Source organism: Betta splendens, chromosome 1 (assembly GCF_900634795.4).
Source record: "Betta splendens chromosome 1, fBetSpl5.4, whole genome shotgun sequence".
Lineage (NCBI taxonomy): Eukaryota > Metazoa > Chordata > Actinopteri > Anabantiformes > Osphronemidae > Betta > Betta splendens.
The window spans coordinates 15,598,730-15,613,671 of NC_040881.3; the positions used below are offsets into that span (position 1 = coordinate 15,598,730).

Genomic DNA, 14,942 nt, shown 5'->3' on the forward strand with positions numbered 1-14,942 from the left:
GAGAGTAGTAGGAAACCAGCTTTATTTACAAAACCAACAGGAAAGGAAACCAAGACCCTACATTAGGAGAAATTGCATAATTCAGACTTTCTTCCTGTTCTAAAAGAAAAAAAATGAACTCAAAGGTTGTGGATGAGCGAGGATAAATGAATGAATGGTTCTTTTTTTCTTTACACAGAACAGATGAGCTACTGTTACTGTACAGTGAACTCTTCTAAACTAACTGCTCACTTCAACACCTTCAGATCAGAGAAGACCTCTGTGACACGCGTCAGTGAAACATAATCAGGTTTAAAATCGTTTCAAATCATCTGTACTGCATTTACGCAAAGGTTCCAACGCTTCACAGACCTGTCGATAGAAAATACATTTGTTCAGTTTGCACAAGAAACATTCAGCTGCAAAGAAAGTGTCAATGCTCTAATTTAGGAGAATCTACAGTAAGATTGGGAAAGGTTGAGGGTCACTAACACCAGTGTTTGAATGGAAAGACCATACGTTCCAGAGAAACTACTGCAGAGATCAATCATATGTCACAGAGGGGGGTCAGTCTGATGCCCGAAGCCACACACAACATCATCAATGGCAGAAAACGGTGGAGATGAAGATCTGGGTTAAAAAAAACACTCGCCTACGGTCTTAAATGCAAAATGCTTTCAGGAGTCAGTTAACAGTCCAGCCAATACTGCAGGCTGCACACAAGGAGCCAGTACAACACACAAACAACCACAAAGGAAGGAGGTTCAGAGAGTCTCCAGGTCGTCCCCTAAGGTGGCCAGCCTGCGAGAGCGTCTGTCCCTGTGGGTTTCCCACTGTTCGGTCTACAGCAGACAGACCATGGGAAACTAACACGATTCGTGGTGTCAACAATCCAGAATTGCACTGTTTGTTTGTGTTAATGTGTGAGTCCACGTCCACATAGAATGTGTATGTATGCGCACGTCGTCTGCGGGGAGGAGCAGGCTGCGTCTGCGCCTCAGGAGATGGTGGAGAACTCCTTGAGCAGGAGGTCCTGGCTCAGCGTGTTCAGAGATACGTTCTTCCTCACGTTCAGGCTGATGGAACGCACCTGGAAACACACACACACACACACACACACACACACACACACACACACACACACACACACACACACACACACACACACACACACACACACACACACACACACACACACACACACACACACACACACACACACACACACACACACACACACACACACACACACGTAAGAAACTAATTTAATTTAATCTATCTCGCACTGTAAACCCACAGAAATGTACTTTGATACCAAAATCACTGGACTTCAAATAAAGGGCCGCAATGTTAAATACGTAAAGCTCAGTTGCTCACAACTGATGATGTAGGCAGCGATGCATTGTCATCGAGGCTACAGATCTGAGGCACAGCCACAGAGCTTTTCAGGTCCAAGACCAGAATTAGTTGCCTAAACCAATCTGATCAACTAGAACATACTCCAGCACAGAACTGAAGTCAAGCTGAGAAAAATATTAGATCCTAGGTCACTATTAGATAATATTGGGTCAACAGACTACCACAACGCCAATAGTAGACAACAGAAGGAGTCCATGTGGGTCAGTCTGGGAATTAGACCAAACAAAGCCTCAACATGGGTCACACAGCTGTTTTTCTTACCAGCTCCTTGAAGAACGCAGCTTCTTTGGGCTGCTCAGAGTATCTCTCAAACTGGTCCAATCCATCCTGGAGTTTGAGGGTCAGTGTGTCATAGTTGGATCGTACCACCTCCAGCACCTAAAGGGATGACATTAAAAAGCAATTAGAACAATCTGCTGTTAATGCATCTTATAGTCAAGACAAATATCAAGGAGTGTTTAACACTTTGATGCAAATATACTGATGAGGGATCATGAAGATGGCTGTTACTGTCAGCTTGGGAGACGTGAGCTGCAATGTGATGTCTTTTCAGCGTTTTATTTTGCGATTTCTAGTTCCTTTGACATATTTGTTTAAAACCAATAAAAAAATCTACTTCAGGAAGTTCATCACTACCTAAAGCACAAGTTTATTCACGCTGTGAACTCAATAAATGTGTACAGCGAGTGAGCACGCCACTCTTAGAGCAGCGCCTCGCATCAGAGTGTGGCTGAAATCACAGGTAATTATGCAGAGATTCTCCACCGTTCCACCCCTGCTGTTCCCTGCTCAGCCGTGAAATAGCCCCTAACCCGAACCTTTTCCTGCTCGTACTAATGGCCCCGCGACGCCGCGTGAAGCTCGGCACGCTCACAGCGAGACGCTCAAGCCACTTTCCTGCAAAAGCTCTATAAACATTCTGCTTTTACCCTCACAAACACACAGACGTTAACTTAACATGTGAGACTGTAAGGCATTTATGCAGACACGTGCACTCAGTCAGTTTCCATGTATTAACAGAGCATTGAGGAAAACCATTATTCTTCCTGTTTATTCTCAGTAATGAATCTATGTGCTGTTGTTTTCATTTCAACCTGATAGGCTGGTGAACCACTCATCCCCTGCTCTGTGCCACCCTCCCCTGTGGAGACGTGACCTCTGTTGTGTGACCGTTTTCCCGCGCTGGTGGCGAACGGGACGCACAGAGAGAGACCGAGAGCCATGATGAATAGGTGAGAAGCCACGACTACGGGAAAACTCCTGCATCACTAAGCAGACACTGTATTGTTGATAGAGTGCACGGCTGTTGTCGCATTCATCCTGGAGTCCGGACACAAAGGCTGCTGCGTGCGCTTTTGGCCCAAACCTTCATCTGAGAGCCAGAGGACGGCAGCATCGTCTTCCTGGAGGCGATCCATCTCCTGGTGTCACTGATGGGAATGAGGATGATCCAGGAGGACGGAGCTACAGGAGGTGGTTAATGTGTGTAAGCACACACACACACAGTCATCACTGGGACGTCAAAAGCTTTTTTTCTTTTTTTTTTCTAAAAATTTACACATGCCTTTGCTTTTTGTTTGTTCGTTCAGCCGGAGGGAAGATGGAACTTGCTTTTTGTTCTTGCTGCATTTATTCCATTATCTTTTGCTTTTTGTATCAACATCTGACCCACATTTTCAGAGCCCTGAAAGTTTTAAAAGACCAGTACTTTTATACTTTTAGAGCCATGAAGCTAATTCCCTGCAGGAGAACTGCTACCCGCCAACGCGGAGCCCATTAGACACATACCTACTTCAGACTTTTTGCCTTTTTCAAATTCCACCACACTCAGCTTAGACAAGCTTGAGCTTGATTCTGTTTGTTCTATCTAACAACAGAGAGAGATATGGTTTAGTTTAGCTCAGCTCAGCTTTATCAATATATTTCCTAATTAAATGACAAAAAATTACAATACAATTAACTGGAATAAACCATTAACCATTCACACAAAAAATATGATCTAATTAAAGTCGTGTTAATGGCTCAAGCAGAAAACATTTAACTGTCAGTTCAGTGACACTAAAGCTAAATTTCACCTCCCCTCTTTGTTGTGAATAAATCTAGTAGATAACAGTGAAGCGGTAACTGGGAGTATAATGACCGTATTCATCACTCCCTTATCAGCTTGTAAAGAAAAGGACTCCTCCAGCGGGTTTCTGATCCTCGCCAATTTGACACAAATGATAAAGTCTTAAATGGAGCTTGCAGCAGTCACATTAGTTCAGCCTTCGTCAGTCCAGACTCCAGGTCTTCCTTTGACAATTACGCAGGGTTTGAATTGAATCACTTCAAATTATATCATCAAGCAGAAACATTTACTGAAGGTTTAAATTATTTAGGCTTTTCTTTCTGGATGCTTTTCAGTAACGCAACCTCTGATCTTGTGTCTCATGACAAAACCTGACATCCAAGTCCTTGATCTCTGCTTCCCATGAGACATGGGACTTTCCACTGTGGATAAATACATGTTAAAACCGTCACAGATTCACTTCAAAAATGACAACATTTCCCTGGGGATCAGCCTGACTGGGTTTGTGGTGTAGTACAGATGTATTGTAGATGTATAGTGTTTTGTGTTTACCTGTTCCTCTGACAGCTGGGAGATGTGGTTCACAGCCGCATAGGACTCAATCTTGGGGTTGAAATGGTTAATGATGGCCCTTAAAGACAAAAGCACAAGCACTTCTGTCATGTAATGCCAAAACACCAGGGTCTGTACAGTCTAAGCCTGCTGGTTTAATCCATTCTGGGAAAACCGAGTTTCAGTAAAATGTTACATAAGCTGCCCAGTCAAGTAAACAGAGTCATGATCCTGTGTGTATTTTAACTTCTCACATGCCAAGATAATTAAAATTAAACAAAGGTGTACAAGTTGGTGCTAAATCATGATAATTTCCCTCCACTCAGCAAAATAACAACATATTAAGAGTCAAGGCTTAAAGGTTTAGGGTATTTGACAAGCAAACTTCTGAACTGAAGGTCTGTTTAACAGCAGAGCTCACTTCTAGTCTATCCCCATCCCTGCTTCATACCGTTGGATCACATTAGGGCACTTTACATTCAAATCTTCAAACAGTAACTCTCATTTCTTGCGGATGAACTACTAGATCTAATATAAGTTAATACAATAAGCCATAATGTGTGATGCATATTGCTTATGTTGCTTCTTCTGTACTGAATGAGAGTCGTATATCAAATAAACTATGTGGCAGGAAAATGCTGATTATTCTCCTTATTGGTATTTCTGCTGTCATTTCCATGTGGGAAGCCAGAGCACAGAGGAATATGATGGCAGTCAGATGCAATTCCTTAGACTTGATTTCTACAGTCTGTCTTTGTTGACCTGTCTACGTTCATTTATTCATTTCAAATAATACTGTCTCCTTGCCGGCATGCCCACCCTTGGGACCGCCTGTTTAAACCATTCAACTTTGCACCATGAGGGGGTGTCCAAGCCAGGACGAGCTCAAAGGATCATTTCCTCATAGTAGATGGCATAGGAAAGAAAGATTACGTGGGAGAGCTAGAGAGCACTATGTCTGTGGCCCTGGGACATGCAGAGGAGGATAGAGGCTTAAAAAGTATCAGAGATCAGAAAACATCTGGGTCTAAGAACTGAATTACAGTTCCAAATACTAAATTCACTTTATTTTGACCTTCCTCTATCACATTTAAGGTTTAAAGATTTCCTTTAATCTTATATGTCTCTATTCCTTCAGGGCAATTTAGTTTGTGTGTGCGTGTGTGAGTCTTTACCGAACATTGACAAGGGCGTGCGTGACTTTACTGGCTGCCTCCTTCCACTGGCCTGTGTTCGTCGAAACTCTCAAAACTGGACAGTGCGAGAAGTGACAAGTTTAAGCGGCGCAACTTCATCACTTTCACTACAAAAGGAATTTGTGGTAAAGCTCCACTGTCACATTAGTTATTCTGAAACCCAACATCATTATTATTACAATACAGTTTTCATTGTGCTTGTGCTCTTTTGTCATAATTCTTCCTTTAATTTCTTCTCTATTGGTTTATATAGTTATCTCAAGAGGGCATGTGTAGCCTGTGATAGAGGCGTTGTCTTATTGCCACGACTATGCTTTTAATTTTGTTATTGTCAAAACACCTTAGAAATCAGATGTGGTCTAATGTGATAACATACCCATACAGTAGAGGTTGTCAAAGACCTGGTGCATTCGTACAATTTCATAATACAGCTCATCGTAGCTGTTAGAGGTGGGAAGGAACGTGTCACCATACGTTATGAACATGTTGAACAGATTCACCACCTGGATGAAGAGACAGATATATAATGTGAATTTATCAAAACAGCATCAGCATAATGAAACTGTCCAACAACACAGAAAGCTAAATAGGACTTCAAATGGGAAGGTGAGTTAAAACTGTGCCAGCATCTGCAAAAACAGTCTTTTCTCATCTCCTGTGAGGACTGTCTGACTGACTGTGGGGGTACATTTCCTACCAGCAAGGCCAGCTGAAAGATGTTGTGCTTGGCCAGCAGTGTGGTCTCATTGGACAGCAGGAACTTCAGCAGGTTGATGAGAGCTGTGCATAGGGAAACACACTCGCGTTAATAGAGAAACTTGAAAGAATAAAAGCATCAGCAGAGACGTACGACTCACTGTGAATCTTTTAAGAGCAGATCATGGAAAAATGGAAGTGGAAGAAACCTTTTAACGCCAAATCTCGTCATTTGCTAAGCCTTTACTGAGCAAAAGTAAACCCCCGAGGAAAAAAACAAATGTGCAAGAAAGAAAAAAGCTTTTAAAAGCTCAAACAGAAGCTGGGATAACAATACGCTCAAAGAAGATAAACACATCAACTGCTTTAATTTGACTCATTTTTTTCCTCTTCAGTCTTATTTTGTGGCACGCCATTATCACCGCCAGGAGGAGAGGCTCAGGGTTATTCAGGGAATTAAGCTGATTATTGGTCTGATTAGAGGAATCTGTATTCTAATGAGACACAGTGCGATGGGGCCATTACAAGCTGAAATGTTATGCTGTTATGCATTGACCAGGCTGAAAACAAGGCCACCAGGATTGATCGCGCTTTCTTCAGAGACTCATTATCCGATCTCAATGATGCAATACATTTCCAAAACAACAGCACAAGGAAATTGGCTTTGTTTCGCAAAAGCGGTAACTACTTAGTCAAGTCCTGAGTTGACACGCAGTAAATCAAAAATAGCACAGGTTTAAGGTATGCGTGTGCTGTTATTACCTGACCACAGTTCTCTCCAGGTGTAGTGTAATCTAATTCGGCACTTCTTCTGGTAGCACAGCAGCTTATGGATGATCTGCACGCAGCGCCTGCACAGGAAGCACACACATTAAACCGTGGCGGCTGGGCTTTATAGTAGACAACACCCGGATATTGTGTGTGTGTCTTATTTGCGTGTGCTCTCACAAGTACAAATCCATGGGGAAGTCCTTCATCATATGAGTGACAATAAACTCCACCATCAGATCTACACCAACATGCGGAGAGACGGAGAAGGAGGAAAACATGGATGTTAGTAGGTCACAGATGAAGAGGACTGATGTATTTCTATGTAGACAAAGTTACACGGTGTGAACCAGATCAGAATTATTAACTAAGCAAAACCCTTCTTCACAGTGACAGTTAGAAAAATGCCTCATACCTAAAACAGCGCACACCAGAGGCCGTGAGGGGATGTTCTTGTCCACTGTTTTTTTCCTGTGTCTCATAGGCTGAAAGACATTGGAGCATCAGGGTGCGTTACTGACTTTCAACAAGAAATATTCCAGTACGAGGTAAACATGTAATAGGTGTAATTACAGTATGAAGTAAGTAAGTACCTGGGCTGTGTACTAACACAATGCTATTCAGTTGTGACATGTTGTGACATCTTATTGTAAATATCTGGCTCACTGTAATTTTGCTTTAGTGTATTAAAGCTACCAACTGCAAAGACCCTGAGCTGATTAACTGACATTAGCTTATACTTTACTTACCATTCTGTGGAGATTGACTCTAAAGTTCATGTTGTCATCATGAAGAAAGGCATCAGCATACTGGTCCTATGTTCCATGGGAGTGGATGGATATTTAAAAAAACATAAGCCAAAGTCAGTCAGATGGATGAAGAATGTAAACAGATGTTAAGGTTTTCAGCAGGGTGGCAGTTCTCCTACCGTACCTCAGCTATGCAGGTGAGGATGATTAGGCACAGTCTGGCACTGTTGAGTCGGTGCTCATCTGTGAAGGAAAATAAAGCGTGGACAGGACGGACACTGAGGATACGATCACACAGAATTCTGGGATGCAGAGCGTCGGGGACAAAGAAACAAAGGCTTACCTTTAGTGTCCTGCATTACTATGGAGGCGTACTTGAGGAAGATGATGAGGAGGTTGCTTGTCTGCAAGTTGGGATCCAGGGGCAGTTCTGGGTTGCTCATCACTACAAAGCAGTGACACACAGCTCCAATCAGAAACACCTCATGTCCTAAGCTTATATTAGATCACTACGCTTCAATGTGTACAAGCTTTCTAATGCCTAACTCAGACTCTACAGTCTGAATGTGAGGAGGAGCTGTAGGAGTACTGCAGTTTGTTGTGATGTCCAGACAAGCAGCAATCTCTGCTTGCTAAAACATACAGCTTGTTACATAGAGAAAGGACCAATCTGTGATTTTTTTGCCCCCAACAGAAAAGGACAGGGTTAGAATAAAGCCATTACACGGTCCACAGTCTGTGGAGGGAACAGGTACAAGTCTAAAATATGATTGCAACACATGGGTGCAAACAGCCCTCTAAGTACCTAAGCTCCCATGACAGGGCAAAATGCATTCTGCATGTGAAATATTCATCTGTATTTGGAGCCGAAGGTTAATATTTCATGTTGAGAACGGCTCTTAGGTTTGAAGCCATGGGGCCCAAGTTGGCCAGAGTTAGAAACATGCACCTTTTAATAGTTACAGAATATGTGCATGCTAAAATAGCTCCTTTTGAATGTGCTAACAACATTCACTTACCACAAAACCTGGAGTGGCAGCCATGCACTCAGTTACAAAATGAGCTTGGTAAGGCTTGGGTTAGCGCAAAAATCTGATTATTAAGCTGTATTAAACCACAAAGGAAATTTGTTGTAAATCGGCAGCTATTAGTTGTCAATTACTTCTACATACAGTACAATATTTGAGAATACTGCAGAGAATACCATATGCTTTGCCATGCATGTGCATGTCTGAGAGTTTTTATTCAAGCCTGTGTGAGTGAGTTACCATGTTTTAGTGGGAAAATTAAAATTGCATGCAAAACACTATCATAATTAAACGTGGACCGTGATGCAGAACTCATAAATAATCCAATAATGTAGATGTTCATTCTGTCATAATCATTTTTTACCGTGTCAACAGTTTGATTTTGTTTGTAACGGTCTTCAAAACTGAGCCAACTTATGATTCCAGATACAATTACAATGTAAGGTATAATAAAAGTACTGACTCTAAAAGTATCGAGACTGAGTTTACAACCTATTTGACCTCTTACTGTAACTATATAAGGTTAAACATATTTCCACCTAACTCAATCTCCCACACAGGTGAAACTGCTATTTCCTGTAGATGATGCTGAGAAAACTTTCCTTCAGAAAACAACCGGTGTTCCACACAAACGCACTACACTACATGGGTGTTTCCTTAGTTCATGTCTGTTTGAATAAACATGAAAGTGTATGGGGATGATGTCAGAAAACCTGGCTAGAGCAGGGCAAGAACGGCAAAATCCTCCGATATGCTTACTGTCTAGAGAGGGCGGCGTTGTGCCAAGTGGTGTTGTAGGCGTTGTGGGAGTAGGGGTGGTGGGTGTGGCCGCGATGTCCATCTCAGGGTGGCTCTATTAAAAGATTAAACACAATGTTACACATCAATTAATGCATTAGTGCAACAGTGCTACAATGTAGGCAGACAGCTTCACAGACATGATCTGGAAGGAAAGAACAGGACGTCTTTTGGTGGGGATGGGTAGAAACTAGGAGTGCATATCTGTTAGGATCTAACAGTGCTTCTCAGATTATCTATCAAATTCTTCAAACACAGCAAGAACACGTGAGCATGTGGGTGTAAAGAAAAAAAAATCTCCATATATTACCTGCGCCAATACAGTAATGAAGTTGCGGTTCAGGTGCACAGCCTCGTACAGAGCCAGCAGAATGGCTTCATTTGTCCTTTAGATGAGAGGTGATAGCGGTTAACGAGAGCTCGCTCATTTATGGAGCAAAACCTCCAAACCACTAGAATAGTAAATGTAAGCGCTGCACTCAGACATAGTCAAACTAAAATAAATCTTTAGTCTTTAAAGTCTATTAACTCTCCCCCTCCATTGCATCATGTCATCAAATGTTTCAATGTCATCAAAGAATTTAACATTTTTGGTTCAAGCTACATCACCCACTCCAATGTTGAGGAATATGAGGAAATACAGGAGCAGTGTCATAACAATGACATACTATTACCATTATGACTAATATGTAAAGATTTCGATAACTCTTAACTTACTGTACAGAGAGTTTTTCATCAGCGTCTGCTATAAACATGTTGCCAACCTGTGGATGACACAAGAGAGGTGTAAAAGCCGCAGACCATCAGTGAATATTAAAAACGTCACGTGATGAATGGGATCCTACCATACTAGTGAGCGTTGAGAAGAACCCACCCTGGTTCTCCTCCTCTTTGTTTTTGTACTGCCTACACGGTAAACAAAAGGAGGAAAAACGGTCAAGATGGACAAAAATGAGGAAGCAGCCCAAGAGTGAAGAGAATAACAACTTAAAGACAGAATGGTCCACATAGACCACATTTCCATGGCATTTGGAACCTAACAAACGTTTACTTAACATTCCCGTATGCTTGCTGCAATTTGTCTACAGAGCGTTCAGCTTAAACACAAACACAATGAAGCGCACTGAGTCAGCATCCATCACTTTGATGTCTCCGTCTATGCCCTCAGACTCCCTTCACCAACAGCAAACCTTGCCTCATCTAAAAAACATTACCGACTGCCAACGACAACTGTCAGATATAAATAACTAGACGTATAAAGAGCCTATTTCTTTTAGTAGAGTAGAAATAGAAGCCCTGCTATCAAACTGATCCGACCATCGGCCTCAATACACCTTGTAGTGGATCATGAGAAATGTTTTTCTGACACGGGGATAGTTTTAGCTCTCACCTGTTATACTCGGTTAGAGCTTGGTGAACAACCATTCCCATTCCCTGGGAAGAAAAGGTTTAGTGTTTTAATCCAATCTTTGAGAATCTGCTTCATAGGCCAGCGCCTACATTTCACAATTCTGTCAGAAGCGGGACTTACATCTAGTGTTGGCTCGTCATCCACAATGGAGAGCTTCACAATGTACGGATTCACAGACTAAGAAAGAAAAAGCCGAGGTTAGAATCTGTTCAGTGATGCAACTTTAAGGACATATGTTTGTTACATTTAAGCAGTATTTTTATATAAAAAAATAATAATAAGTTTATAACCTTACAATATTTTACTGCTATTTACCATTTTGGTTATGAATAGTACAAACACGAACCCAGAAACTCCCTCCTCCTCTTTGCCCCTCCCACACTAAACCTTCATCCTTCCAGAAATTAACTGGATGAGAAGGAAATACGTTAATTCCTCTTTTATCAAAGTGGACAAGCGGTTTGTATACACATACGGAGCAAATTAAAAAAATATTATTCATATCTAACCAATTATCTGTGTTTTAGTCACAGCAGGAAAGAAAACAGTAAAGGAAGGATTTATTACTGGAGCTTCTGGACAAACCTTTCAGTATAGCGAGACTTTACTGTACATACACACCTCATACTTCCTGTAGTTGACCAGGAGGGCTAGGAGGACCACAGCATCATATCCATGCTGCCCTCTACTGGACACGTCTGATAGAATCTGTGGAAAGGAGAACAGGAAAATAATGCAAAACAAATGACGTTTAAAATCACAAAGGACTGGGATTCAACTCATCACTTACTTGTAGAATTGCTTCAAAGATGCTGTTGATCATAACATATTCCAGGATAGTGTTCTGGCTAATATTGTCTGTGACCTGTAAACATACATTACATCACATATTTAAATGTGTTTTTAACAGTACAATAAACATCAAATTAGAATTTGCGTTGACGTGTTTTATCTCACCGTCACCAGACAAAGCAGCAGTTTAAGACAAAGGCTCTTCAGACTCTCTGAGCCGTCTCCACAAAGTAGGCTGTCTAGTCTCTCCATCAGATCCTGCAGGAAACATATAGACAAAAAATGACGTGACCTCACGCTCACTCGCATTATTACCAAGATGGTTTATACAGTTCAAATGTTTCTTCCCCTAACAAGGTTCCCTGTTTACCTTCATCCTCTGCTCTGCCTTGTCAAACCCCATGAGCATGTTGATGATGTCAAAGCCAGACGCTGATTTGTTCTTCTGGTGGACCCCTCGGAAAAGTGCACAGAGAGTCTGGAAAGGGAGTCAAGGGGTTAAACAACCAACAAGAGACAAGCAAAGACAACTTCACCACAATCACAGTCTTGTCTTAACACAGCTAAGGTGGTTCCAAGGTAAAACTCGGTATTCACCTGCAGGGCATTGACCACTTTGATCTGGTGCTCCTCCCCCAGCGCCTGGACACAGTGGTGGAACAGAGAGTTGATGTTGTCCTGGATTCGCTGAACCTCTTCACCATCCACACTCTCCAACTTGGACTCCAAGTACTCCAGGTTAACCTGAGATAGAGGTGAAGGTTACAAAAGAATAAATATATTTTGAAGTCCACACAGAAATAATGTATTGAAACCCCACTAGGATCAGATGAGTGGCATCTTGGTGAAGATGAAATACTATAAGGCAAAGCTGTACAATCTGTGCATTTGATTTGAATGTAACTGATTTGTGCTTATGTCTACTTCCTTGTCCTCTCACAATGTAGTGTTACTGTATCATGTGAGTTCGTGAACCACTGGTTCAGCAGCACGACTTCCTTATTTTATTTAAGATATTTGGGCTTTGTTTTCTAGAACTGAGCTGCAGTAAGTTTCTATATGTCTTGAGTTTTACTGGTAACGTCGCTGACACTATGCACACACCCACACAGTACTATGAGAGATTTCCTGTTGTGCAGAAAACAGTTCTAATAAGATTTTCTTTTTCCTCTCTTTACCTTCATGAGGAAGAGCTCGTCCCAGAATCGGGGGTTGTTTTTTGCTGGGTCTTCTTTCTAAAAATTGAAGCAGGGACAGGGACATCTATTAATACATACACAACAACACTTTCACCAATGACGTTCTCCCATTGTGATACTCACTGCAAAAATCTCATCATACATCAGCACCACCTTCTCTTTCAAAGGTTTTTTAGAGGATGATGTCCTCCTCAGCAGCCCTGCCTTCTTATCCACCTGAGACATGACTAAGTCTGAGAAGTGAGAGCAGAAATAAAGCACGATAAGCCCAGAACAGCAATCTTAAAAATGTATTTAAGAAATCTATAAAAATGATCCAAAAAATTGAATAGACATTACAAATTCACCACTAGTGAGAACATAAACCTGTTTAGATGGATTACATCTGTATATTTCCATTGTTTTGGACATTGGGTTGTTGATGCATCTGGACGTTGTTGTTTTATCATTATAAAGAAATACATCAGAAAGGACATCAGTGTGGCTCATTATTACGATTTAGGAAGATTTAAGACAAATTAAAACAATATAAAAGCCAACGAAACAGAAAAACTGAAGGTTTGGCTGCATTCACGTTCCATCTTCTTGCAATGAGGTCATTGCTGATGTTCATAGTCGTTGCCTCCTCCAGCAGCAGAAGGCCATGTCTGCACTACAGTCATTAAAGCTGTCCTAGATTTACCACTTACGCAGTTTGTTTGGGACAAAATGTAGTGATACAAGGTCAACACCGTGTTTGCAGACGCTACGTTCCAGTCGACTGCACGTTTAAGATACACGTTATGAAAATAATGCAAATAAGGGTCTGATCTTAAGCACGTCTTTCTGAATTGGCACCCGCTGGAGGCAGTAACGTTCGTGCTTATGTGCGTTTATAAGCAGAAACGCTTAATGGACGGTTGGCGTGTTTAGTTCAGTTTAGTTTACTGATTAAATTTCGCTTGCGACTCATTTAACAGGACAGGAAAGATGGGATCGGCTGCTAGTCAGAGCTAGCGGTAGCTAGCAAGCTAGCGTTAGTTTACCAACCAGTCTGTCGCTAGCTAACCGGATATAGCTGCCCCGTTACGAAACACAGCAACGTGGCTTTTTAATAAATTGTTGTCCTCTTCTAAGACGACTATTAATGAATTTCTTAAATGTCAGTTACCCAACGTCGTACAACGGTTCCTTTCGCTACAGCTACATGGCTAATGCCTAACATATCTCTATCAGAGATGTTAGCCGTTTGCGTGAGATTACTCACATTACTGTGTTAGTGTATAGGTAGTTAGTAAAGTGTGCGCCTTTGTCTTTCTTACCTCAATTAAAGCATTAAAATCTAAGTCGTAAATGTAGTTCATGAATCCTTGTGACAGCACTAGCCTCTGCTAGCATACAGCTAATTCCAGACTCCTGCGGGTCTACATGGTCCTAGCGCCCTCCCCTTCCAACACGTTTCTTATGTTTATGTTTATTAAATATAATCATCCTTGAAAAGGTTCAAAATGCATGTTGTGCGAGTGCGAATATCAGCACGAAGGAGCAGGATCATTACAATAATGTGTGTCATAAAAATAATTGATAAAAACTAAAATGTGTTGTTGTCTTGGACAAGCAGCTGTGGGACAACCAACATCTGCATTCGCTTTGTCTGGAATCTCATTATTACGAAGAAGAGAATGCTCAACGTATCAACTGGTTTTATTCGAGACTTTCTCAATCTAATTACATTTTAAGTCCCTCCCCAGGCCGACCGTTCTGCCTTGTCTGCGTCTGTCAGGCCACTTCATCCCAGCAACGCGCAGTCCTACGTTCATCCAAGTCTGCGAGTGATCAGATTGTTGGCGTCATCGGCGGAAATACTTTGGCTGCGGTCTAAAGAAGCCCAGGGACGTCTGACAGCGGCGGGCTCGCAGTAACACTGGTTATTATCTGACTCATCACCGCAGAGGAGCTAGTCTCAATAACTGATGGTAATAAACCATCAGTGTGATGGTTACGGCTACAGCTGAGGCTGTAACCTGAACCAACCAGAGTTTGATTGGTTAAGACTGATCACATCCACATATAAGTACCAGAATGAAATAAACACCGTCATTAAATTAAAAGTATGTTTGTTTTCATTTAAAAATAGAGTCAATGTAGGATTTTAGGCTCTTTATACATGAGTCATTATAGAGCACACAAAGGAAGCCAGCAGAATGCAAAACCAATACCAGTCATTGTCTTTTAACTATGATAGATTGTTGTTGAATGACAAAAAAAGAGCCTTAACCTTTCTGTGTAGGCTTGTTTCTCTGCACTT

At 41.6% G+C, this 14,942-nt stretch overlaps 1 protein-coding gene across 2 annotated transcripts; it reads right to left on the minus strand.

The window, feature by feature from the left end:
• armh3 (armadillo like helical domain containing 3) lies at window positions 1-14,106 on the minus strand. Of its 2 annotated transcripts, XM_029156208.2 has the most exons (26): window positions 13,957-14,106; window positions 12,779-12,888; window positions 12,635-12,691; window positions 12,054-12,200; window positions 11,827-11,934; window positions 11,622-11,714; window positions 11,455-11,529; window positions 11,286-11,372; window positions 10,785-10,841; window positions 10,644-10,687; window positions 10,099-10,159; window positions 9,971-10,017; window positions 9,564-9,639; window positions 9,215-9,308; window positions 7,771-7,872; window positions 7,612-7,670; window positions 7,428-7,493; window positions 7,094-7,163; window positions 6,859-6,919; window positions 6,673-6,761; window positions 5,912-5,994; window positions 5,591-5,717; window positions 5,194-5,269; window positions 4,019-4,097; window positions 1,660-1,776; window positions 1-1,069 (listed from the first exon to the last, which is right to left on the minus strand). In XM_029156208.2, the coding sequence occupies exons 2-26, from the start codon at window positions 12,878-12,880 to the stop codon at window positions 977-979; spliced, it is 2,070 nt and encodes a 689-aa protein (XP_029012041.1). In that variant the 5' UTR covers window positions 12,881-12,888; window positions 13,957-14,106; the 3' UTR covers window positions 1-976. The 2 variants fall into 2 exon arrangements, with proteins under 2 accessions (XP_029012041.1, XP_055366339.1); XM_055510364.1 differs by lacking the exons at window positions 1-1,069; window positions 1,660-1,776 and adding an exon at window positions 1,783-3,888.
• Between the last annotated feature and the right edge of the window lie 836 nt (window positions 14,107-14,942).